Source organism: Ranitomeya variabilis, chromosome 2 (genome assembly GCF_051348905.1).
Source record: "Ranitomeya variabilis isolate aRanVar5 chromosome 2, aRanVar5.hap1, whole genome shotgun sequence".
Classification (NCBI taxonomy): domain Eukaryota; kingdom Metazoa; phylum Chordata; class Amphibia; order Anura; family Dendrobatidae; genus Ranitomeya; species Ranitomeya variabilis.
The window spans coordinates 235,903,537-235,930,907 of record NC_135233.1 but is presented as its reverse complement, the minus strand read 5'-3'; the positions used below and the strand labels follow the sequence as shown (position 1 = coordinate 235,930,907).

At 42.4% G+C, this 27,371-nt stretch overlaps 1 protein-coding gene across 2 annotated transcripts in view; it reads right to left on the bottom strand.

The window, feature by feature from the left end:
- Positions 1-4,545: 4,545 nt before the first annotated feature.
- LOC143809291 (caM kinase-like vesicle-associated protein) overlaps positions 4,546-27,371 on the bottom strand; it is a 177,871-nt gene continuing 155,045 nt past the window's right edge. For both annotated transcript variants that reach the window (XM_077292393.1, XM_077292394.1), the window contains exons 4-11: positions 21,422-21,496; positions 12,840-12,978; positions 11,669-11,789; positions 7,440-7,515; positions 7,233-7,369; positions 6,458-6,536; positions 5,400-5,487; positions 4,546-5,318 (exon numbers count right to left, since the gene is read on the bottom strand). In XM_077292393.1, the coding sequence (XP_077148508.1) occupies positions 5,067-5,318; positions 5,400-5,487; positions 6,458-6,536; positions 7,233-7,369; positions 7,440-7,515; positions 11,669-11,789; positions 12,840-12,978; positions 21,422-21,496 (967 nt within the window). In that variant the 3' untranslated portion in view covers positions 4,546-5,066. The remainder of the gene's footprint in view (positions 5,319-5,399; positions 5,488-6,457; positions 6,537-7,232; positions 7,370-7,439; positions 7,516-11,668; positions 11,790-12,839; positions 12,979-21,421; positions 21,497-27,371) is intronic.

The following is a 27,371-nucleotide window of genomic DNA, read 5'->3' as shown; positions in this document are numbered from 1 at the left end:
CCTGTTCTTCCAGCTCTTGTGGGGGAATAGGTTGAACCTAATAAAGAGGGGAATAACGTACCTACGGTGGAGAGAGGGTGGACTGGATATGTTGAATCCAAGGGTTTTCTTTGACTCCTTGTTTCTAAAGGTAAATTTTGGGAACATGGACTCAAACAGTAGCTCCCTGTGGGTAAATAGTATCAGGTACTGGATATTGCCTTTTGCAGAATCTTGGGTGCGAGGCGGCAGTCTCAAGAGGAGGAGATGGACAGGTGATCACCTCCCCCAGTATCTGGACTACGGTCTGAAGTGTGTTAGGAGGTGGGGACTGGAGAAGTCTTACATTGAGAGGAGTACGAGAAGAGACATATATGCTCATGTATGTGGGACTTTCTTCTACTCTCCACTGGCCCTGAGAGATTGTGTCACCACCACCCTGCAGGAAAGCCTTAGGTTCCTAAACGGGAAACGACTTCCTCCTAAACTGTTTGATGTCACTTGGCTTTCACTGCATAGTCGTCTCTTTGTCAAGGGAAACCTGAAACATCTGAGTGTCTCTGATAGGAATTGTCCCCTTGGTTGTCAGCAGGAGGAGACTATGGAGCACTTTATATGTGATTGCTGGGGAGGGAGGAAGATCTGGGAGGAAGTGTCAGATAGTCTAAAAATCCCCAGACTGCGGACCCTAAAGTATCCTGACATAATCTATGGTGTCCCCTCCACTGTTAGTAACATCGACAGAGAGACGATGTACATTATCATAAGTGTTATCAAATACTATCATTGGCACATGAGAACCCGGGTGTCACTGCACAATGAGCTGTTCGATCACACCGCTGCGGCTGGTCAGGTTATGTCAGAACTCCGGTGGATAAAATCACTAGAAGTTGGAAGGAGTCAGAGAAACAATAAGTTATGGAGGAACATAAATTTCAGTTAGGAAATATGATGATATATATATTGTTTTGTTATTGTTTTGTTTGATTTTCTTCTCCATCCAGGTGTGGACACTTAAATTTATTTATGAATATGATCTGACTGTTTAGTACTTGGTGTGTATATAACCTAAGTGATTTGTGTTTTGTAATATTGGGTGATTTTTGTTTTTATTATTACTGTATTTATGTTTGATTTTATAATAAAAATTGCCCCCTATGTACAAGATTATAACTACTACAATACTGCTCCCATGTACAAGCATATAACTACTATAATACTGCTCCTATGTACAAGAATATAACTACTATAATACTCCTCCTATGTACAAGAATATAACTACTATAATACTGCCCCCTATGTACAAGAATATAACTACTATAATACTGCCCCCTATGTACAAGATTATAACTACTACAATACTGCTCCCATGTACAAGCATATAACTACTATAATACTGCTCCTATGTACAAGAATATAACTACTATAATACTGCCCCTATGTACAAGAATATAACTACTATAATACTGCCCCATATATACAAGAACATAACTACTATAATACTGCCCCTATGTACAAGAATATAACTACTATAATACTGCCCCATATATACAAGAACATAACTACTATAATACTGCCCCTATGTACAAGAACATAACTACTATAATACTGCCCCTATATACAAGAATATAACTACTATAATACTGCTCCTATGTACAAGAATATAACTACTATAATACTGCCCCTACGTACAAGAATATAACTACTATAATACTGCCCCTATGTACAAGAACATAACTACTATAATACTGCCCCTAAATACAAGAATATAACTACTATAATACTGCTGCTATGCACAAGAATATAACTACTATAATACTGCTCCTATGTACAAGAATATAACTACTATAATAGTGCCCCCTATGTACAAGAATATAGCTACTATAATACTGCTCCTATGTACAAGAATATAACTACTATAATACTGCCTCCTATTTATGAGAATATAACTACTATAGTACTGCTTATATCTACAAGAACATAACTACTATAATACTGCCCCTATGTACAAGAACATAACTACTATAATACTGCCCCTATATACAAGAATATAAGTACTATAATACTGCTCCTATGTACAAGAATATAACTACTATAATACTGCCCCTACGTACAAGAATATAACTACTATAATACTGCCCCTATGTACAAGAACATAACTACTATAATACTGCCCCTAAATACAAGAATATAACTACTATAATACTGCTGCTATGCACAAGAATATAACTACTATAATACTGCTCCTATGTACAAGAATATAACTACTATAATAGTGCCCCCTATGTACAAGAATATAGCTACTATAATACTGCTCCTATGTACAAGAATATAACTACTATAATACTGCCTCCTATTTATGAGAATATAACTACTATAGTACTGCTTATATCTACAAGAATATAACTACTATAATACTGCCCCTATGTACAAGAATATACTATAATACTGCTCCCTATGTACAAGAATATAACTACTATAATACTGCTCCTATGTACAAGAATATAACTACTATAATAGTGCCCCCTATGTACAAGAATATAGCTACTATAATACTGCTCCTATGTACAAGAATATAACTACTATAATACTGCCTCCTATTTATGAGAATATAACTACTATAGTACTGCTTATATCTACAAGAATATAACTACTATAATACTGCCCCTATGTACAAGAATATAACTACTATAATACTGCCCCCTATGTACAAGATTATAACTACTACAATACTGCTCCCATGTACAAGCATATAACTACTATAATACTGCTCCTATGTACAAGAATATAACTACTATAATACTCCTCCTATGTACAAGAATATAACTACTATAATACTGCCCCCTATGTACAAGAATATAACTACTATAATACTGCCCCCTATGTACAAGATTATAACTACTACAATACTGCTCCCATGTACAAGCATATAACTACTATAATACTGCTCCTATGTACAAGAATATAACTACTATAATACTGCCCCTATGTACAAGAATATAACTACTATAATACTGCCCCATATATACAAGAACATAACTACTATAATACTGCCCCTATGTACAAGAACATAACTACTATAATACTGCCCCTATATACAAGAATATAACTACTATAATACTGCTCCTATGTACAAGAATATAACTACTATAATACTGCCCCTACGTACAAGAATATAACTACTATAATACTGCCCCTATGTACAAGAACATAACTACTATAATACTGCCCCTAAATACAAGAATATAACTACTATAATACTGCTGCTATGCACAAGAATATAACTACTATAATACTGCTCCTATGTACAAGAATATAACTACTATAATAGTGCCCCCTATGTACAAGAATATAGCTACTATAATACTGCTCCTATGTACAAGAATATAACTACTATAATACTGCCTCCTATTTATGAGAATATAACTACTATAGTACTGCTTATATCTACAAGAACATAACTACTATAATACTGCCCCTATGTACAAGAACATAACTACTATAATACTGCCCCTATATACAAGAATATAAGTACTATAATACTGCTCCTATGTACAAGAATATAACTACTATAATACTGCCCCTACGTACAAGAATATAACTACTATAATACTGCCCCTATGTACAAGAACATAACTACTATAATACTGCCCCTAAATACAAGAATATAACTACTATAATACTGCTGCTATGCACAAGAATATAACTACTATAATACTGCTCCTATGTACAAGAATATAACTACTATAATAGTGCCCCCTATGTACAAGAATATAGCTACTATAATACTGCTCCTATGTACAAGAATATAACTACTATAATACTGCCTCCTATTTATGAGAATATAACTACTATAGTACTGCTTATATCTACAAGAATATAACTACTATAATACTGCCCCTATGTACAAGAATATACTATAATACTGCTCCCTATGTACAAGAATATAACTACTATAATACTGCTCCTATGTACAAGAATATAACTACTATAATAGTGCCCCCTATGTACAAGAATATAGCTACTATAATACTGCTCCTATGTACAAGAATATAACTACTATAATACTGCCTCCTATTTATGAGAATATAACTACTATAGTACTGCTTATATCTACAAGAATATAACTACTATAATACTGCCCCTATGTACAAGAATATAACTACTATAATACTGTCCCCTATGCATGAGAATATAACTACTATAATACTGCTCCTATGTACAGGAAATAACCAGAGAGAAGTATTTCCTCTTCTTACATGACTATCTCACCGTGTCAGTACTACAGTAATGGCAATGATCCTGCTGTATGGGCACAGAGGGTAGAGACAGAATGGTATCATATTTTAGCCCCCAATCATTATGCACTTGACAATAATGATCTCTAAAATTATAGTATGAAACGTTGGTCACAGACCTAATATGAATGTAATAAGAATCCAGATAGATCTGGTGATGTCCAAACGTCACAATTTGTCTGCCAGTAACAATTATCCATAAACACTTGTCCTGTTCTGCACTGTATTACGGGAGCTGTAATGACACACAGATGGTAGTACTTTTTTTACTTTCTCTTTATTGGTTAAATCCGTCCCTTACTGCCAGGGTACCGGCCTCTGTGGCAGAGTAAGGGAATGCAGATCAAACTATAACATAGAAACATGCAGATGACATGCAACAGGTCACCCCCCCAGATCCAGGTTGGAAGATATGAAGGACATGGGGTCTGAACAGCAGGTCTGCCGGAGACCCTCTGACTGGTGCACTATGCGGTATTGGGTGTCAGTCTTGGGAACGTTGTCTATGAGTTAGTGGAAATTTGTGAGGTGTTGGTGATTTTGTTCATTTATAAAACTATTAATCAAACTATGATATGTAGGAAACAGTGTCTTGTCTGGGATCAGTTTCCATGCTGCAAGATGAGGAGCTGTCTTCTCAAGTCTGGTCATATGTTTGTTCCCAAGGGGTCGTCAGTTCCTTCGCTCTGACCTTTTCCAATGTCAGGTGAATTTTTTTAGCAAACGTCTGTAGTGAAGATGGCCACTTTTTTCATTTTGATTTGTGTGGAAGGATGGATTGAAAGGGCACTAAGGAGGACCCCCAATCTCTGGTTGCCCGGACGAGTGTCCTCCACAGTCAGCAGTTTGCAGCGCTCTGTTGGGATTCCAGTCTGCCTTTGCAATACTGTGTTGGGAGGGCGATGACTGGGGAGAAGGGCAAGCCTCCACTGTGACTTCATGGGATACGCTCATAGAAGATCTCGGGGTGACAGGAAGGCGCCCGGCCGTGCCCTCGGAAGCTCTCAATCGTTGCATGAATGTGGTAACTCGTATGGCTTTCTGTAGTGGGCAGAGACCATAATAAATGTACATTGGTTGCTACCTTTACTCCTTACTGCTGTAAGGTCCTACGTTACTCACCCTCCATTTGGCTTTAGCAAAGTTCTTTTCAATTTGGGCACAGACTCCTTCTTTAAGATTCCTCTCGGACGCTGCATTTCCTGAAATCCTATTAACATGGCAATTTTTGAGAAAAAAGGTAAAATACAGCTGTATTTATTATGTGTAGATACTGTGCATAACTTGTCTAGCTGCTGAGTTACATCCTCCCAAAACATCACAAGCCGCTTTCAACACCCTGCTGCTTTCCTGTTGACTCTCAGGTTGCCCTCTTTTATGTCACACCGCTGGTTCTTTATCTGTACAGAACATGCCTTGCAGTAGAGTTCACACCAATTATCCCAAACTACACCAAACCAGAGGAGAGCACATTATCAGTCATCATGCACAGAACTTGTCAGTCGGCTGCAGAATTTTGAATGCAGCTGATGTGACAAGTGTATAGCTCATGATGGAGCTCAAGCTAAAGTAAAGTGAAGCTATTCAACACCGTACATATAGATAGAAGGGCCACGTTCTAGAGTCTTCATTATTTTTCTATAAAGCAAGCAGAGGTTGTTGCTGTTTTTAGTTCCTTTAATTAGAAGTTACCTCCTGTCTCCTTGTGAGTGGGGCGAGATCAAGCATGCTCACCTCTGCTCCATTCATTCCCAGTGAAAACACCGGAGATAGCCAAGCGCTGTGCTCGGATGTCTGCGGCGCCAGAGAAGAAGCTGAGCACCTGCAAGGTCTGGTTTAAAATGGTTGTAAGGGATTGTAAAAACATGGCTGCCTCCAGAAAGAATGCCACACATGTACACACATTCATTTAAGTGAATGGGGCTGAGCTGCAATACCACACACAACCTGTTCACAGTAGTGGCACTGTTTTAAGTTGAAAATAACCATATTATCTAGTACAGATTATCTCCTTTATGTTGGCTAAAATGTGAGGAAGCCTTCCTTGGCTTGGCCAGCTTCTTCTCTAGTGAACCTTCCGCCAGTGCAAACAGGCGTGATAATGCACGTTATGGCTGAATCTCTACTGCCTAGATCCATGCACTGCTTCTTTTTTTATTGTGGACGGACTGAACTCTTACCAGATGTGTCCTAACGCCTCTTGCGCAGTGATTCTTTGCTCCTGGTCCAGCTCCATCAGACGGGACACAAGATCTTTTGCTATAGGAAGGAAGTCTATGGTGAGTCATTGGTCCTTTTGAGTAACCACTAATTCTTATATTTCACATACTAATACCTCTGATATTATATACAGTATACCGGTCACTACCATATTCACATGTTACCCTAACGCCTTGCAACAAACAGATGTGCATCACCAATGCCACTTAAAGGGGCAGTGTACAGTTCTTTCTTCAGGAGCACACTGCCCCTCTGCCTCCCAGGCTCCAGCTGGTCATGGCGCGGTGCGCTACTACAGATCGACAGAGCATGGTCGTACTGCAGGCCTGAACTGTGCAGTCTCCCATACTGCGAGCAGAAGGAGCACGGGATGTCAAGTCAGCTGTATCCAGTGATCCTACAAGCTGCAGAGCTGCGCTTACAAGCTGCATATTAAAGAGCTTGCAAGTGCAAATTCCTTGCATAGGAGACCGGCCACCCTGATAGACTGCAGAATTAAAAATCCCTTCATTTTTTAGAACGCGGAGGATTTTTAATCAGTGCTTATTTTTGCAAGCACTTTGAGAAAATCCCTTTTAAGGGACTCCTCTTTCCTGTAGACTTTGCATACTTAGATACACTGAATGTGGCATGTGTGTGTTACTTTGAGAAGCATTGCTGAGTGTTGGGATCACTGAGAATCAAAGACCAAACCAAAACAACCTGCCGGGGTCACTCTGAGGGTTTAGCATGTACCTGATGCAGAGATCACGTCCCAATATGGAGAATCAAACTCGTATTCACAGGCCAGAATTTTGCGGAAAATCTTCCTGTTGTGATTCTCACTGTTTTCTTCCTCATTTTCATCATAGAAAGGAGGATTCCCTGAAAGACTGCAAAACCAAGATGTAATTAAGCTAGGCTATGAAATAAAGAACTATTAATTTATTGATTGGTACTTACAGGATGAACATAACAACCCCAACAGCCCAACAGTCTACCGGACGGCCATATCTGTGCCGGGACACCACCTCAGGAGCTGGCAAGACAAAGTTGACATCCTGTTATTAGAACAGATATATATACAGTACAGACCAAAAGTTTGGACACACCTTCTCATTTAAAGATTTTTCTGTAGGGGCAGTATTATAGTGGTTATATTATTGTACATAGGGGACAGTATTATAGTACTGTAGTTATATTCTTGTATATAGGGGCAGTATTATAGTAGTTATATTCTTGTACATAGGGGCAGTATTATAGTAATTACATTCTTGTACAGTACAGACCAAAAGTTTGGACACACTTTCTCATTTAATGATTTTTCTGTATTTTCATGATTATGAAAATTGTACATTCACACTGAAGGCATCAAAACTATGAATTAACACATGTGGAATTATATACTTAACAAAAAAGTGTGAAACAACTGAAATTATGTCTTATATTCTAGGTTCTTCAAAGTAGCCACCTTTTGCTTTGATGACAGCCTTGCACACTCTTGGCATTCTCTTGATGAGCTTCAAGAGGTAGTCACCGGGAATGGTCTTCCAACAATTTTGAAGGAGTTCCCAGAGATGCTTAGCACTTGTTGGCCCTTTTTCCTTCACTCTGCGGTCCAGCTCACCCCAAACCATCTCGATTGGGTTCAGGTCCGGTGACTGTGGAGGCCAGGTCATCTGGCTTAGCACCCCATCACTCTCCTTCTTGGTCAAATAGCCCTTACACAGCCTGGAGGTGTGTTTGGGGTCATTGTCCTGTTGAAAAATAAATGATGGTGCAACTAAACGCAAACGGGATGGAATAGCATGCCGCTGCAAGATGCTGTGGTAGCCATGCTGGTTCAGTATGCCTTCAATTTTGAATAAATCTCCAACAGTGTCACCAGCAAAGCACCTCCACCATCACACCTCCTCCTCCATGCTTCACGGTGGGAACCAGGCATGTAGAGTCCATCCGTTCACCTTTTCTGTGTCACACAAAGACACGGTGGTTGGAACCAAAAATCCCAAATTTGGACTCATCAGACCAAAGCACAGACTTCCAATGTCCATTCCTTGTGTTCTTTAGCCCAAACAAGTCTCTTCTGCTTGTTGCCTGTCCTTAGCAGTGGTTTCCTAGCAGCTATTTTACCATGAAGGCCTGCTGCACAGTCTCCTCTTAACAGTTGTTGTAGAGATGTGTCTGCTGCTAGAACTCTGTGTGGCATTGACTTGATCCCTAATCTGAGCTGCTGTTAACCTGCGATTTCTGAGGCTGGTGACTCGGATAAACGTATCCTCAGAAGCAGAGGTGACTCTTAGTCTTCCTTTCCTGGGGCGGTCCTCATGTGAGCCAGTTTCTTTGCAGCTTTTGATAGTTTTTGCCACTGCACTTGGAGACACTTTCAAAGTTTGCCCAATTTTTCGGACTGACTGACCTTCATTTCTTAAAGTAATGATGGCCACTCATTTTTCTTTACTTAGCTGCTTTTTACTTGCCATAATACAAATTCTAACAGTTTATTCAGTAGGACTATCAGCTGTGTATCCACCAGACTTCTGCACAACACAACTGATGGTCCCAACCCAATTTATAAGGCAAGAAATCCCACTTATTAAACCTGACAGGGCACACCTGTGAAGTGAAAACCATTCCCGGTGACTACCTCTTGAAGCTCATCAAGAGAATGCCAAGAGTGTGCAAAGCAGTCATCAAAGCAAAAGGTTTTTTGTTAAGTATATAATTCCACATGTGTTAATCCATAGTTTTGATGCCTTCAGTGTGAATGTACAATTTTTTTAGTCATGAAAATACAGAAAAATCTTTAAATGAGAAGGTGTGTCCAAACTTTTGGTCTGTACTGTATATGCACTGCTCAAAAAAATAAAGGGAACACTTAAACAACAAAATATAACTCCAAGTAAATCAAACTTCTGTGATATCAAACCGTCTACTTAGGAAGCAACACTGTTTGACAATCAATTTCACATGCTGTTGTGCAAATGGAATAGACAACAGATGGAAATTATTGTCAATTATCAAGACACTCAATAAAGGAGTGGTTCTGCAGATGAGGAACACAGACCACATCGTAGCAATGCTTTCTGGCTGATGTTTTGGTCACTATTGAATGTTGGTTGTGCTTTCACACTCGTGGTAGCATGAAACGGACTACAACCCACACAAGTGGCTCAGGTAGTGCAGCTCATCATAGATGGCACATCAATGCGAACTGTGGCAAGGTTTGCTGTGTCTGTCAGCGTAGTGTCCAGAGGCTGGAGGCGCTACCAGGAGACAGGCCAGTACACCAGGAGACGTGGAGGAGGCCATAGGAGGGCAACAACCCAGCAGCAGGACCACTACCTCAGCCTTTGTGCAAGGAGGAACAGGAGGAGAACTGCCAGAGCCTGTAAAATGACCTCCAGCAGGCCACAAATGTGCATGTGTCTGCACAAACGGTTAGAAACTAACTCCATGAGGATGATCTGAGTGCCTGACGTCCACAGATGGGGGTTGTGCTCACAGAACACCAGGATTGGCAAATTCGCCACTGGCGCCCTGTGCTCTTCACAGATAGCAGGTTCACACTGAGCACATGTGACAGAGTCTGGAGACGCCGTGGAGAGTGATCTGCTGCCTGCAACATCCTTCAGCATAACCGGTTTGCCAGTGGGTCAGTAATGGTGTGGGGTGGCATTTCTTTGGAGGGCCGCACAGCCCTCCATGTGCTCGCCAGAGGTAGCCTGACTGTCATTAGGGACCGAGATGAGATCCTCAGACCCCTTGTGAGACCATATGCTGGTGCGGTTGGCCCTGGGTTCCTCCTAATGCAGGACAATGACAGACCTCATGTGGCTGCAGTGTGTCAGCAGTTCCTGCAAGATGAAGGCATTGAAGCTATGGACTGGCCCGCCCGTTCCCCAGACCTGAATCCGATTGAACACATCTGGGACATCATGTCTCGCACCATTCACCAACGTCACGTTGCACCACAGACTGTCTAGCAGTTGGCGGATGCTTTAGTCCAGGTCTGGGAGGAGATCCCTCAGGAGACCATCCGCCGCCTCATCAGGAGCATGCCCAGGCATTGTAGGGAGGTCATATAGGCACGTGGAGGCCACACACACTACTGAGCATCATTTCCTTATCTTGAGGCATTTCCACTGAAGTTGGATCAGCCTGTAATTTCATTTTTCACTTTGATTTTGAGCAACATTCCAACTCCAGACCTCCGTGGGATACTAGTTGTGATTCACATTGATCATTTTTAGGTTTTATTGTTCTTAACACATTCCACTATGTAATGAATAAAGATTTACAGCTGGAATATTTCATTCAGTGATATCTAGGATGTGGGATTTTAGTGTTCCCTTAACTTTTTTGAGCAGTGTATATATATATATATATATATATATATATATATATATATATATATATATAATTACCAAAAAAGTCAAAAAGACAAACGGCACTGTCTGTAAAATCGAGGTAGTCCTAAAATAGGGCCCAGGTGTTAATCAATAATCATCTTGGTATCAGCCACACATCCTGATCACGAGTGCTCTTCTGAAAACACACAGAAATCCATTGCCGTATGTGAGAAGAGAAGGCACTCACCGATCTAAATTTCCCAACTTTACTTCATCTTCATATTAAAAATTCCATGGCCGGGGGAGTAAGAAAACGGAGCCCTTGTGAGCAGGGATAGACGACGGCCATTTCACGCTGTGCTTGCGTTTCCACGGGTCAGCCCGTGGAAGCGCAAGTACAGCGCGAAACGGCCGTCGTCTATCCCTGCTCACAAGGCCTCCGTTTTCTTTTTCCCCGGCCATGGAATTTTTAATATGAAGATGAAATAAAGTTGGGAAATTTAGATCGGTGAGTGCCTTCTCTTTCTTCTCACATATGGCAATATATATATATATATATATATATATATATATATATATATATATATATATATATTTGAGATCATAGATGCAGACAAACACATTGTTCATCTTGAGCCTCCTGGTTCATTAATACATTATATGTCACTTGGGGTCTATGGAAAGTTGGGTGATAACTACAGTTGAGCGAATTTGCTCGGAAACCCGATCAAATTCGCTCAACTCTAGATGATAACCTCTATCTAAGAGATAAGTTTTTTTGCATACCATTATAACCCCAGTTGACATTATGACATCTTCTGCCAGATTCTTGATCCTTACCTAAATACTCCGGGGTTCCACACGGTTCTGTAATTTCTCCGCTCTCGAAACATGACAGGTAGAAGTCTCGCAGGACGACTTTGGAGTGATTATTGTGATTGTAATACATTAAATTCTCCAGCTGGGGGAAACAGAGACACATATTAGGGTCCGCCAGCTTCATGCGCCCCTCCCTTCTGTACTTTTTAACCTCTTTACCCTGGAGACTTAAGCTGCATTTATCTCCATGATGCTTTTTTCTAGAACAGTCAAGACATAAGTACAATGAAATCATTAAAAAAGTACTTCTTATACCGAATTATGTTCTCCTTATAAATATGCTCCAATTTTACCATCACATTATGAGACTGAACCATAATGAGCTGCTGCTGAGAAAAAAAAAATACAGTTGTTTTACCACTAAATATATTTATCACAGGATAGGTGATAGATGTTTAACCCCTTTGCTCCCAAGAACGTCCTCTGTGCACGTGGGACCACTGCTCTGTTCACTTCGTGGAGGTAAGAACGATGGTCGTACATACGACCACTGCGTTTACACAAGGACTCATACATTTATCATCTATCCTGTGCCTAGGGGATACATGCATTTAGCTAGAAAACACCTTTAGAGGGGTTTCCTCTTCAAGCAACCAATCTCCCATCTTTAGTATGCCTCGTGAACAATTACTAGACACAAGTGGTCTGGCAGAGTGCCGCTGTGTGCGCTAAGACTCGTACACATATTTGTGCCATCCACCGACCCTTGCCCGTGGCATGCACAGATCTCCTGCAATGATAGTAGTTGCCCTTACAGCAGTAAGATGATCACAGATAGGCTCCGCGGACCCGCTGCACAATCCACCGGTATAAGGTCTCATACAGAAGCCGATCAATTAACTCGCAGAGCATTGTTTAACTGTCTCTTTGCCAGGTCTTGGCTCATCATTAACTTAGCTTAGCTATCAATCATTAATGAAAACCAGGAAAAGAAGGACCACTTAACCCAGCGTCAAAAAAAATCATGAATGTAATCAATATACATTTCCACAGATACCCGAGTAAAATCATTTAACCCTATTGAATGCTGCAGGAATTAGCAGCTTCCCTATTTGACCCATATTGAATTGAGGTCGCCGATGTTTGTAGCACCCATACGTCTATCACGGCAAAGTGTTGACTGACATTATACCTTTAGGTTTCGATGGATGATGTGGAGGTTGTGCAGATAGGCTACGGCCTCCAGAACCTGGCGGATCACATTACTGGCATCTTTCTCAGAGTAATAGCCTTGCTCCAGGATCCAGTCAAATACATCTCCTCCCGTGGCCCTGTGAGATAACGTGCGTTACCATAAGACGCCGAGAAGAAGATCTGTCCACTCCAATCACCACAAAAATGTGAAGTGTAACTCTGCCTGTCATAATACACTCAGTAATACACACTTAGGGATTGTCACAGCAAAAAAACGCTTCCCAGCTATTTTCTCTACAGAATTTACAGTAAAATATATAGATATAGACATTAGAAGGAAAGTATAAAAAATGAAGAAAAAAAAAGCTACACTCCATTTGCCACCTCTAGAGAAGAGTAAGGGATGGAGGATTGTAAATATACCTCACAGAAGTGTGCAAATATCACCTCTGTATAATAACTTGTGCAAATGATAAGCTTGGCTGTTCTCTTCCTCAGACCAGTTGGGAGTTAATGCATTCTTCTCCAGTCATTGCACATTTGGCCCCGTCCTCTCCAGTCATTGCACGTATGTCTCTGTCCTCTCCAGTCATTGCACATTTGGCCCCGTCCTCTCCAGTCATTGCACGTTTGACCCCGTTCTCTTCAGTCATTGCACGTATGTCTCTGTCCTCTCCAGTCATTGCACATGTGGCCCCGTCCTCTGCAGTCATTATGTGCGCGGTCCTTCCCCCTGCATTTACTGCGGATATGGCTCATCCCATGCAGTTGCTAGGCACGCGGCCCGTAACCTGTGGTTCACAACAGACGTGGTTCATCACCTGCAGTCACTATGCATGCGGCCCAACCAATGTTGTCACTATGAGCCTCGCCTGTCGCTTCTGGTCATTACACATGCTGCCTGCCTCCTGCATTTGATACTCATGCAGCCAGTTCCCTGCAGTTTGCGCACACGTGGTCCGTCCCCTGCAGTTTGTACGCACGTGGTCCATCCCCTGCAGTTTGTAAGCATGTGGCCCATCCCATGCGGTTCGTATGCACGTGACCCGTCCCCTGCAGTTCATATGCACGTGGCCTGTCCCATGCAGTTCGTACAGATGCACCCCGTACCCTGCAATTTATATGCTAGAGGTACGTTCTGTTATGAGTGCCAGAGCACATTTACATGGGTAACGTACAAACCAGAAAGACAAATACCTGAACCGGACAGTTCCCTGTTCAGACTAGGAAAAGCCCATCTCTAACCCTGGTCTGCCCCTGCCTGACCATGGAGGTTCGCCCCCACTCTACAGCAGGACTCCCTGAATATTCTTAGCAGCTCCTAGGATCACTAGAGTAGCAGTTCTATAAGGAAACAAAAGTAATCACATAAAGCAACTGCAACCAACACAAACTACAGCAAAATGAATGAATGCAACAAAGTCTATTACCAGCAGGAAACACTAGTAGGGGAAGGTATTTAAAGCTGAACCAGAAGGGTGATAGGACAGATAAACAAAGTAAATGAAAAACACCTGTTTCCCAAAAACGACAAAGATGACACAAGTAAAACACCCAAAGAAAAGGTGTATCAGTTTTGGTTCAGCAGAGAAACGACCACAGAATACACAATCAAGGGTTCAAATCCAGAGGAGGGGCCACTGGACCCACCAAGATCCACAACTTCTGATGTCGTACATAGAACTCCTTCACTAGGTGATCGGCATGTAGGTCTTTAGCATCCACCCGGGAGTTATCCTCCGAACCGAAACACGTCCATGAAACTGAAGCCGCCATCTGACATATCTGGAATTCAAGACACGTTGTACCTCATACTCCTTGTCCTCTTCGAAGTCTACTTCAATACTGTCTTGAGGACCAACCATTCCTTCAAACTTTTTAAGAAGCGAAACATGGAAGGAATTATTAATCATCCATGCAATTGGGAGTTGGCACTTAACCGTCACCGGATTAATGATCATGATTATGTTATACGGTCCAACAAATTTAGGAGCAAATTTTCCGAATGAAACTTTAAGACAGAGATTTTTAGAGGATAACCAGACAATATCTCCCACCTTAAAGACAGGAAAATAGGAGCCCTCTTACGTCTGCAGTAGTCGGTTCTCTTGGACCGATCACAAGTTATCAAAAAACCTCTTCAAACCTCTCTCCAAACCTTAACCAAACGAGAAGACTATTTTTCCTCCTCTGGAACCGCAGACTGCAAACCAGAAAAATCTCTGAAAACAGGATGATAATCCCCACAACAACAAAAAAAAAGGCGAGGTACTGGTAGCAGCTAAAGTACGGTTATTGAGTGCGAACTCAGCCAAGGAAAGAAAATCCATCCAAAAGCTAGCCACAAACTGAACCCCTTCACTGGAAATAATGTTTTTAGAAATAGCATTTAGTCTAACCATGTGGGAGATAAACAAAGTAGCTAAACTTTTAGACGTAGGAAATTTTGGTAGAGGAACCACGTGAGCCATCTTTCTAAAACAGTTAACCATCACCTCCATGACAGTATTAACACCAGAATTAGGCAAATCCATTGCAAAATCCATAGACAAGTGGATCCAGGGTCGAGACGGAACACATTAGGCAAAAGAAACAATGCCGGGGCCTGGTTTGAGGCTTTAGATCTGGCGCAATCCTGCCCTTACGGACATACTCACCTACATCTTTTCGAGCACTCTGCCAGTAAAAGGATCTGGAAACACCTTTCCAGATGGCAGAGGAACCAGCATGTCAGGCCAACACCATGTCATGTACTTCATTAAGAAGATCAGTGAGAAGCGAGGATACCACAAAACATTTGCCCGGTGGCAAGCCCTCCAGTCCCCCATCTTGAGCCTCCATAATGCACTGTCTAAGATTGATACCCAAAGCACCGAACACCACCCATTCACTAACAATTCTGACTGGAGTTTTGTTCAGTGAAAAGGCAACCACCTTAACATTCTTAGTACCAGAGAGCTATGTCACAAAGAAATCAAACTGCAGCAAAAAGACAGCCCATTTGACCTGTCTAGTTTTCTGGGACTTAGCAGCCTCAACATACAATACATTTTTGTGATCAGTAAAGACCGTTACTCTATGCCTAGCCCTTGCCAACCAATATTTCCATTTTTTGAAAGCTATCTTAACCGCTAAGAGTTACCAATTGCCTACTTCATAGTTGGGCTCTGTTTGTGAGAATTTCCTCGAAAAAAAAAAGCACAAAGATGAAAGCAACCGGCTTTCTTCTGTGAAAGAACAGCACCCAACCCTACAGAAGAGGCATCTACCTCAACCACAAAAGGCAAATCAACATCAGGTTGACTGAAGACCGAAGCTTTTGAAAAGGCTAACAAGAGCAGCAAAAACATAAACAGCCTCAGAAGACCAAGAGGTAATGTCAGCATCTTTCTTAGTCATATCAGTAAGAGGTTTAACTATGGATGAAGAGGTTTTAATGAACTTATCATAATAATTAGCGATAGCTAAGAACCTCTGTAAAGCTTTAGGGTATGTGCACACGTTGCGGTTTTTACTGTGGATCCGCAGCGTTTTTGACGCTGCGGATCCGCAGCAGTTTTCCATGCGGTGTACAGTACCATGTTAATCTATGGAAAATAAAAACCGCTGTGCACATGCTGCGGAAAAAAACACGCGGAAACGCATAGGTTTATTTTCCACAGCATGTCAATTCTTTGTGCGGAATCCACAGCGGTTTTACACCTGCTCCATATTAGAAAACCGCAGGTGTAAAACCGCAGTAGAATCCGCACGAAAATCCGCAGTAAATCCGCGATAAATCCGCAGGAAAAACGCAGTGTTTTTGCCCTGCGGATTTATCAAAATCAGTGCGGAAAAATCCGCACATCAGTCCGCAGCGTGTGCACATAGCCTTAAGGTTAGCAAGTTACACCTAATCAAAGACATCCTGTACTTTAATGGGATCCATTTGAAAATCTTCAGCAGAAATCAGATGGCCCAAAAAACTGAACAAATGTTTGTCACGAAGAACCTGAAGCACCTGTCAAACATGCTCCCGATGCTCCTCACAAGAATCAGAGTAGATCAAAATATTATCCAAATATAAAACCACAAATCTACCCACCAAAGAGGAAAACATTATTTATGAAGTTCTGAAATACAGCAGAAGCATTGGTCAAACCTAGGTGGATCACCAAATTCTCAGTGACCCTCAGGGGTATTGAAAGCAGTCTTACACTCATCACCTAGGCGAAAACGTATAAGGTTATACGCCTATCTCTGATCCAGTTTAGAAAACCACTTGTCCCCGCTAGTTGATTAAACAGATCAGGAATAAGAGGTAACGGGTATGGGTTACTTACTGTAATCTTACTAATCTCTCTAAAATACAAACAAGGATGCAAATCTCCTTTTTTTTCTTAACAAAGAAATATCCCATGGTCACTGGTGAGGTAGAAGGCCTTATGTTACCCTTGGAAAGACTCTTTTGAATATACTCTTTTAAGGCATCTCTTTCTGGAAGAGAGATATTAAACAGACAAGATTTATGCAATTTGACCCCTTAAATTTGATAGCACAATCATATGACCTATGTGAGGGAACAAATTCACATTCGGTGTCAGAAAAAATATCCTGAAAATACTGAACAAAATCAGGAAGAAGAGATCTCATGGATGCCAGAGATTTAGACAAACAACTGGAAAAACAAAAATTCCGGAAAGACTTAACCTCACGCCTCTCTCTATAGATGGAAGGATTGTGTTTCACCAACCAAGGCATACCCAACACAACTTTAGTTAGTAATGAGTGAAAGACCTTAAGAGATAGATTCTGTGTGTAACACGCCCACCCTTATGCACACATTCTCAATTTTAGAAGTAACATGACTTTGGTTAAGGGGAGAATTATCAGTTGCTGATAATTGAGCAGGATGACCGAGAGTTGACACTGTGCACCCACACCCGATGGCAAAATCACTGTCAATGTGATCTAAGGCATAACCTGAATCAACAAATGCAGAGGTAACTATAATTCCGGATTTGGTAACTAAACATACTTGTAGAAGATAACCAGTAGTATACATGAGAGATAACTTCAAACTGTTAGGATCAGTGTCATTACATCTTAAAGGTAACCTGTCACCAGTTTAGGCCGATACAAGTTTTGGCCAAAGCCTTTCAGAACTGATATAAAGCATTCTATAATGCTGTTTACCTGTCCCCAACCTGACCTAGAAGAACTGAAAAGTAACTTTTATTATACTCACCTGTGGGCGCAGTCCAGTCCGAGGGGTGTCGCTCTTTTTGGTCCGGCGCCTCCCATCTTCTTGCAATGCCGTCCTTCTGCTTACTTCATGTGGATGATGCGTCCCTGTATCATCCACATAGTCTGCTCGGCATAGCGCTCCTGCGCAGACTTACTTATCTGCCCTGTTGAGAGCAGAGCAAAGTCCTGTAGGGCACAGGTGCTGGGCCTCTCTGACCTTTCCTGACGCCTGCGCCCTGCAGGACTTTGACCTGCCCTCAACAGGGCAGATAAGTACGCCTGCGCAGGAGCGCAATTCCGGGAAGCCTGTGTGGAAGCTGCAGGGATGCGTCATCTACATGAAGCAAGAAGGAGGACGGCGATGGGAAGCGCTGGACCAATAAGAGTGACACCCCTCGGACCAGACCGCCTCGCAGGTAAGTATAATAAAAGTTATTTTTCAGTTCTAGGTCAAGTTGGGGGCAGATATACAGCAATATAGAATGCTCTATATCAGCCCTGGAAGGCGGTGGCCGTAACTCGTATCGGCCAAACCTGGTGACAGGTTCACTTTAATGTGTTTTTTTTATATCCTCTTTACCTTAAGAAATTCATTATTGTATCTGAAGCACTGAATCATCACATGACCCATTTGACCGGCGTATAAACAGAAACAAGCAGGTGTCTCACATACAATTCCCTCCTTGGACTCCCTGCAGGTCCCAATTTACATGGATTCACCTGCCTCAATAGTATAAGAGGGAGAAAACACAGAAACAGTATCAAATGTGTCCTTATCTCTAAGACTTTGGTCCAGGCACACCGCCAGAGACAAGGCCTCATCCAGGGACAATGGAGAAGATCTATAACCCAGCATATCACATAATTTACTACAGAGACCCTCTCAGAATTGACTGCGGAGAGCTGGGTCAATCCAAGAGGTCTCCACTGCCCAGCGTCTCAACTGAGAGCAGTAATCCTCCACTTTACGATTTCCCTGAACGAACCTACGGATCATTGATTCAGCAACCTCAATCTTATCTGGGTCGTCACAAATGAGCCCCAGAGCAGAGAAAAAAAAGAGTCAACAGAGGAAAACAATGAAAAATCCTCACGCAAAGAAAATGCCCAAGCCCGAGGATCTCCACAACAAAACAATACCCAAGCGTTAACTTGATAGGATGGATACAAAAATACAATTCACATGAAGCAAAAAATGTGGAAAACTTAGATCAGTCCCCATGGAAACAGTCCGGTAAATTTACCTTAGGCTCAGATGACTGATTAGGGTGGAGTAGAACCTATGGAAAATGCACGTTGTTGTTGCTGCTTGATGTCTGCCACTTCCAAAGAGAAAGTCTGCAATTGCACGGTCAGGACGTCCACTATGACTTCTTGGTACACAACAAATGGAGTGGGCTGGTGATAATGCTATGACCGTGTAACACCCCAGGAAACCGACTGTTACAGTGGTGTCGCTATCCTTTCGGGGAGGATGATGCCATGCCTGGAAGCGAGGAGGATCCCTTTAACAGGCAACACAATACATGCAACATGTTCTGACTCCAGGCCAGAAGGGAGAGCTCTAGACCCGGTTTCAGGGGACCTTTCCCAGATATATATATTCTGGCTTGGAGGAGGAGTCAGGGAGTTGAGTCTGAGGAGGTAGACTGAGCAGACAGTTGGAAGAGAGAGGAGCTGGGGCCGTACAGCCATGTGGTGTTGCAGCTCCAGGCCAGAGAGGAGAAGCAGACAGCACTGAATCTGTAACGTACCAGAGGGAATAAGCACAGGAGAATCAAGGAGCTGGAAGGGAGCTGAGACTGAGCTCCTTCTATGCTGAAGCACAGGAACCGGGCACCGGGAACCCGAGGCTGTGAGGAACTGTGTGTCCCATAGCAGAACCGGAGGGCAGAAGATTCTAGGTCGTCTGTTCGCACCCACACTGAAAGTACAGCAACATACAAATCCCGTAGTCATCTGAGAGACACCTGTAAAAAGGCTTGCATCGCTTACCATGCAGGTACTGTCTTAGGACAGGGAAAGAGAGGACCTTGTGTGGAGCCTTAGGCAGCAAGGGACTCGCCTTACAGCGCTAGAAGGAAGGCTTACAACCTCACCTGGAAAGGGGGGTCCATAATCGATTCCAGGCCGACTGGACCTCGCCAACACCTGTTGCCGGTACCCTGGACTGTGGCGATGAATCACCAGTAAACGGGTAAAAAGACTGCAACCTTGTGTCATCTGATTATTTCTGGCACCACACTATCTTTGCCAAATACACCGGGAGCCCTGGGGACCCAACTTCACCTGTGGGAAGCCGTACCAACCTTGCTGCAGAGCCATCACTCACCAGAGGACCCCTTTAAGCAGCGTTGGTCACCCTTGACCGAATACGGTGGCGTCACAAACAGTCTTAATTCTAATAACCCCTTTAAAGACCTTCCCTTTAATTTGGACGCCCAGGGCCACAGACCCGGTTGCTGCCACCGTGACCACCCCTTTAATAATGACCGGACCCGGTACCGAGTAACCCCTAGGCCCTGGCGGGCGCTCCAACAGCAGATTCACATGGGTAGCGTACAAATCAGAAAGACAAACACCTGGACCTGACAGGTTTGCACGCATGTGGCCCATATCCTGCAGTTCGTATGCACGTGGCCCATCCCCTGCAGTTCGTATGCACGTGGCCCGTCTCCTGCAGTTTGTACGCATGTGCCCATCTCCTGCAGTTTGTACGCATGTGCCCGTCTCCTGCAGTTTGTACGCACGTAGCACGTCTCCTGCAGTTTGTACGCACATGGCCCATCTCCTGCAGTTTGTACGCATGTGGCCCGTCTTCTGCAGTTTGTACGCACGTGGCCCGTCTCCTGCAGTTTGTACACACGTGGTCCATCTCCTGCAGTTTGTACACATGTGGCCTGTCCCCTGCAGTTCATATACACATAACCTGTCCCCTGCAGTTCATATACACATGGCCTGTCCCCTGCAGTTCATACACTTCGCCCATCCCCCAGTTTGTACGCACGTGGCCCGTCTCCTGCAGTTTGTACGCACGCGGCCAGTCTCCTGCAGTTTGTAAGCACGTCGCCCATCCCCTGCAGTTCGTTGCACGTGGCCAGTCTCCTGCAGTTTGTGCGCACGTGGCCCATCTCCTGCAGTTCGTACACACGTGGCCTGTCCCCTGCAGTTCATACACTTCGCCCGTCCCCGGCAGTATGTACGCATGTGGCTCGTCCCCCACAGTTCATATACACGTGGCTCATCCCTTGCAGTTTGTATACAGGTGGTTCGTCCCCCCCACAGTCAATATGCACACATCCCCTCCGGTCACTGCACTGTGTACAGCCACTATAAAGAAAACATGAAACTTACAATTCTTGAATGATGTAAAATTCTTTCTTGGTTTCAAAAGTATCGATGAGCTGCAGGATGTTTGGATGATTCACCCTAAGGAGAGGAAGATAAGATAAGACATGAAACATGGCAGCGGAGGTGGTGCACACAATGTGGGCTCTCTCTAGGCTTCCCACCATCTCCTCTTCCTGATTCACCATTTACCATTGGTCCCTGGCATGGGGCTCTCCTGCCTTCTAGAAACTACAACCCCCGGGGCAGTGTAGGCAGTTGTACTTCTGCATCTGATGAACCGCCATCACATGGAGACGACCACCATATACATTGAACTCTGCATTAGAGAGATTAGATCAGTGTAAGATTTACAGGAGCAGCTGTTATGGGGGATAAATCTCTCATTACCGGATAAAGAATGAGACCTGCTGCCCCTTAATGAAAATACATATACGGGGACATAGAGGTTATACAGTTTTATCCTGAAGTGAAAACTCTTTCCTGTAACATTTTACTCTCTGAATCTACAAGAAATGTTTAGTACCTTTGTCCCAATTCATCTGCTGAGCTCCACTAACAACTAAACTTCACTTCTAAATGTTAACCTCCCCTATGTTATAGCTGCTGAAATGGGAAGAATGGATACCCGGCCCTTCTATGAATCCTATATGGATATGATAGATGATGGAGATTATAGCTGCAAACATCTGTCAGATGTTCTCCTTTATGTAACGGGTCAACCATTTATTTAATATGTCCATCATGTAATACTTTACATCCGCTGCAGCAAGGAAAATAAAGGCCCGGCCCCGGCAGCTGGTCTTCCGGGATGATGATCAGTTACTTTAAATACTTTGTCTATTTTAGTCCCATCATCTAATTTAAGTGATGTGATTTTTTTTTTCTCCGCTCGCACTCAAAGCTAAATTCAGCGTTCTTTTTTAAAAAAGGGAACCTGTTGCTACACTAACTATAGAAAACATAGGCCTTGAGTCACCAAAATTAGATTTTTTTTTACAGCGTGTACTGAGATAAGAAGCTCCAAATTTATTAAGAGGTGGGCGCATCTTTATTAATTTAGTGCATCTTTCAGCGGCCATGTCTCGCCTCAAGAAACGCGCCCGGGGTAGGTCATTTCTAATGTAACTTACACCTCCTTTGTGGTATAAAACTTTTTAATAAATTGTTCAGGAAAAAAAAAATCATAGGAGACACAATGGCCCCCCCGATTCATCATGTGCGGATTTTTTTAAGCCACTTTTCTTTTATGCATTCTGCTATTCCTTGCTGTTTTTTGTGCAAAATTCTTTAAAATCAAACATGTGGTACATGATTTAAAAAAAAACAAAAAACATTTTTTTTTATCTTTGTCTTTAACCTTTTTTGGGGGACTTTTTAGCACACAAAAGATTCTTAACGTTTTGTCAAAAGAATATATAAATTACTTGAGGGGTGGTGACTGGAATACATTTGCGAGAAATTTTGAAAAGTTCCAAATGACGAATCACATGAAAACTTCTTGAAACCCTGAAGCTTGCTCACAGTAGTGAACTGAAAAAAAAAATTAAAAACACAGGAGAATACATAGAAAATGGGCTTAAAAAACAACAGACCTTATACTGTACACCATGTTCCAAATTATTATGCAAACGACATTTTTCTTGGATTTTCCTAAATGGTCGGTGCAAATAACAGTGTAATAAAAGTCATCACCCGTTAGAGTATACATCAAATTTTATTGAAGAAACCTCCCAATGATAACAGTATAATCTCCAAAATGAATAAAACCTCAAAATGCAATGTTCCAAATTATTAGGCACAGTAGAATTTCTAAACATTTGATATGTTTTAAAGAACTGAAAATGGAAATTTGTGGAATTTGCAGCATTAGGAGGTCACATTCACTGAACAAATAAGGCCAAGTTACATGTTAACATAGGGACCCTTCTTTGATATCACCTTCACAATTCTTGCATCCATTGAAATTGTGAGTTTTTGGAGAGTTTCTGCTTGTATTTCTTTGCATGAAGTCAGAATAGCCTCCCAGAGCTGCTGTTTTGATGTGAACTGCCTCCCACCCTCATAGATCTTTTGCTTGATGATACTCCAAAGGTTCTCTACACTGTGTGCAGAATTATTAGGCAAGTTGTATTTTAGAGGATTATTTTTATTATTGATCAACAACTATGTTGTCAATCAACCCAAAAGACTCATAAATATCAAAGCTTAATATTTGTGGAAGTTGGAGTGGTTTTTTTTTAATTTGGCTATCTTAGGAGGATATCTGTTTGTGCAGGTAACTATTACTGTGCAGAATTATTAGGCAACTTAATAAAAACCAAATATATTCCCATCTCACTTCTTTATTTTCACCAGGTAAACCAATATCACTGCACAAAATTTAGAAATAAACATTTCTGACATGCAAAAACAATACCCAAAAAAATTAGTGACCAATATAGCCACCTTTCTTTATGATGACACTCAGCAGCCTTCCATCCATAGATTCTGTCAGTTGCTTGATCTGTTTACGACCAACATTGCGTGCAGCAGCCACCACAGCCTCCCAGACACTGTTCCGAGAGGTGTACTCTTTTCCCTCCCTGTAAATCTCACATTTTATGAGGGACAACTGGTTCTCTATGGGGTTCAGATCAGGTGAACAAGGGGGCCATGTCATTATTTTTTCTTCTTTGAAACCTTTACTGGCCAGCCACGCTGTGGAGTAGTTGGAGGCATGTGATGGAGCATTGTCCTGCATGACAATCATGTTTTTCTTGAACGATACCGACTCCTTCCTGTACCACTGCTTGAAGAAGTTGTCTTCCAGAAACTGGCACTAGGTCTGGGAGTTGAGCTTCACTCCATCCTCAACCCGAAAAGGTCCCACAAGTTCATCTTTGCTGATACCAGCCCATACCAGTACCCCACCTCCACCTTGCTGGCGTCTGAGTCTGAGTGGAGCTCTCTGCCCTTTACTGATCCAGCCTCTGGCCCATCAAGAGTCACTCTCATTTCATCATTCCATAAAACCTTTGAAAAGTCAGTCTTAAGATATTTCTTGGCCCAGTCTTGACGTTTTATCTTATGTTTCTTGTTCAAAGGTGGTCGTTTTTCAGCCTTCCTTACCTTGGCCATGTCCCTGAGTATCGCACACCTTGTGCTTTTTGTTACTCCAGTAATGTTGCAGCTCTGAAATATGGCAAAACTGGTGGCAAATGGCATCTTGGCAGCTTCACGCTTGATTTTCCTCAATTCATGGGCAGTTATTTTGCGCCTTTTTTACCCAACACGCTTCTTGCGACCCTGTTATTTGCCATGAAACGCTTGATTGTTCGGTGATCACGCTTTAAAAGTTTGGCAATTTCAAGACTGCTGCATCCCTCTGCAAGACATCTCACAATTTTGGACTTTTCAGAGCCCGTCAAATCTCTCTTCTGACCCATTTTGCAAAGGAAAGGAAGTTGCCTAATAATTAAGCACACCTTATATAGGGTTTTGATGTCATTAGACAACACCCCTCCTCATTACAGAAATGCACATCACCTGATTTACTTAATTGGTAGTTGGCTCTCAAGCCTGAACAGCTTGGAGTAGGACAACATTTATAAAAAGTATCATGTGATCAAAATACAACTTGCCTAAAAATTCTGCACACAGTGTATAGGGGTGAGGTCACGGGAAGTTGGTGGCCACACCATGAGTTTATCTCCTTTTATGCCCATAGCAGCCAATGACTTAGAGGTATTCTTTGCAGCATGAGATGGTGCATGGTCATGCATGAAGATGATTTTGCTCCTGATGGCACGTTTCTGCTTTTTATACCATGGAAGAAAGTTGTCAGTCAGGAACTTTATATACTTTGCAGAGGTCATTTTCACATCTTCAGGAACCTTAAAGGGCCCTACCAGCTGTTTCCCCATGATTCTGGCCCAAAACATGACTCCACCTCCTTTTTTGATGTCGCAGCCTTGTTGGGACATGGTGGCCATCCACCAACCATACACTATTCCATCCATCTGGACCATCCAGGGTTGCTCGACACTCATCAGTAAACAAGACTGTTTGAAAATTAGTCTTCATGTATGTCTGGGCCCACTGCAACCATTTCTGCTTGTGAACACTGTTTAGGGGTGGCCGAATAGTAGGTTTATGCACCACAGCAAGCCTTTGAAGGATCCTACACCTTGAGGTTCGAGGGACTCCAGAGGCACCAGCAGCTTCAAATAACTATTTGCTGCTTTGTAATGGCATTTTGGCAGCTGCTCTCGTAATCCAATGAATTTGGCAGAAACCTTCCTCATTATGCCTTTATCTGCATGAACTCTGTCTGTGCTCTGTTTCAGTCACAAATCGCTTCACAGTATGATGATCACTTAAGTTTTCGTGAAATATCAAATTTTTTCATACCTTGTCCAAGGCATTGCACTATTTAACGCTTTTCAGCAGCAGAGAGATCCTTTTTATTTCCCATATTGCTTGAAACCTGTGGCCTGCTTAATAATGTGGAACATCATTTTTAGGTAGTTTTCCTTTAATTAGAATCACCTGGAAAACTAATTATCACATGTGTTTAAGATTGATTTCAGTGATCCATTGAGCCCTGAGACACAATACCATCCACAAGTTTATTTGGAAAACAAATAAACAACTATTAAATCTTTATGACACTTAGATCCAATTTGCATCATAATTTGGAACACAGTGTAAGAATGCAAAATGTCATTATACAGTAGCGATTCTGCCAACTGTTGCAAAATGTGGCTCATTCTCCGCAGTCATTGCTCCGGAACTGATGCCCCGGGGCCCCTGCCGGTCACTGATTACATTACAGCAGCAATGACCTGTTGTACTCACACATAATAATGTCCTCGCTCCCGAACTGATGCCCCAGGGGCCCTGCCGGTCTCTGCTTACATACAGCATCAATGACCTGTTGTACCCACACATAATAATGTCCTCGCTCCCGAACTGATGCCCCGGGGCCCCTGCCGGTCACTGCTTACATTACAGCAGCAATGACCTGTTGTACTCACACATAATAATGTCCTCGCTCCCGAACTGATACCCCGGGGCCCCTGCCGGTCTCTGCTTACATACAGCATCAATGACCTGTTGTACCCACACATAATAATGTCCTTGCTCCCGAACTGATGCCCCGGGGCCCCTGCCGGTCACTGTTACATACAGCATCAATGACCTGTTGTACCCACACATAATAACCGCAGGCAAATAGTAGAACTTCCTGGGAAGTTTTCATAGTTTTTTTTGTAAGTTTTTTTGTAGTAGTAGAATATCCATGCCATTCATAGTTACTGGGGTCTGTCATTGCAGCACAGGCTGCCATAAATGGAGCAATGGCAGAAAGTTTGATAATGTCTGCCAGCCCTTCAGGGAATAATATAAATGTGAAATATGTAGGTTCACATTCTGTATTAATGTTCATCCTGATGCTCTTGATTTATGAATATTACAGAGGGTAGAATGTACAGGAGCAACAATTTGCTATCCTGGGCGCACAGTGATGGCTGCCCGCTCCTGAACTTCCCATCATCATTATGAGCCAGCTTCTCTATAAATCTGCATTATATTTACGGCGGTGTTAAAAATATCCTTAGATAATGGCGGTGATATATTTTAATGTACTTTTGTCAGGAGAATATACTTGGCAGCATGTGTTCAGGCTCAATGTATAAATGAGAGCACTTGCGTGACAGTCGCTGTGATGCGCTCATTAATAGCACGTAAACCTGCCGAGAATACCTTCCATGGCGCGGTGGATTTCATACAGGACGCCTGCTGAACTATTGTTCTGTATTTTTAAAACAGCCGCTGTCAGCAAATTGTATCGCAAAACAAAAACACAACTGGGCATTGTGTCACAGGAAACTGGGGCAAAATAACTGATAAATATGTATGAAAGAGAATCTCCCTGCAGATCGCCGCGGATTGTCGCAGTGATACATAGAAGGCG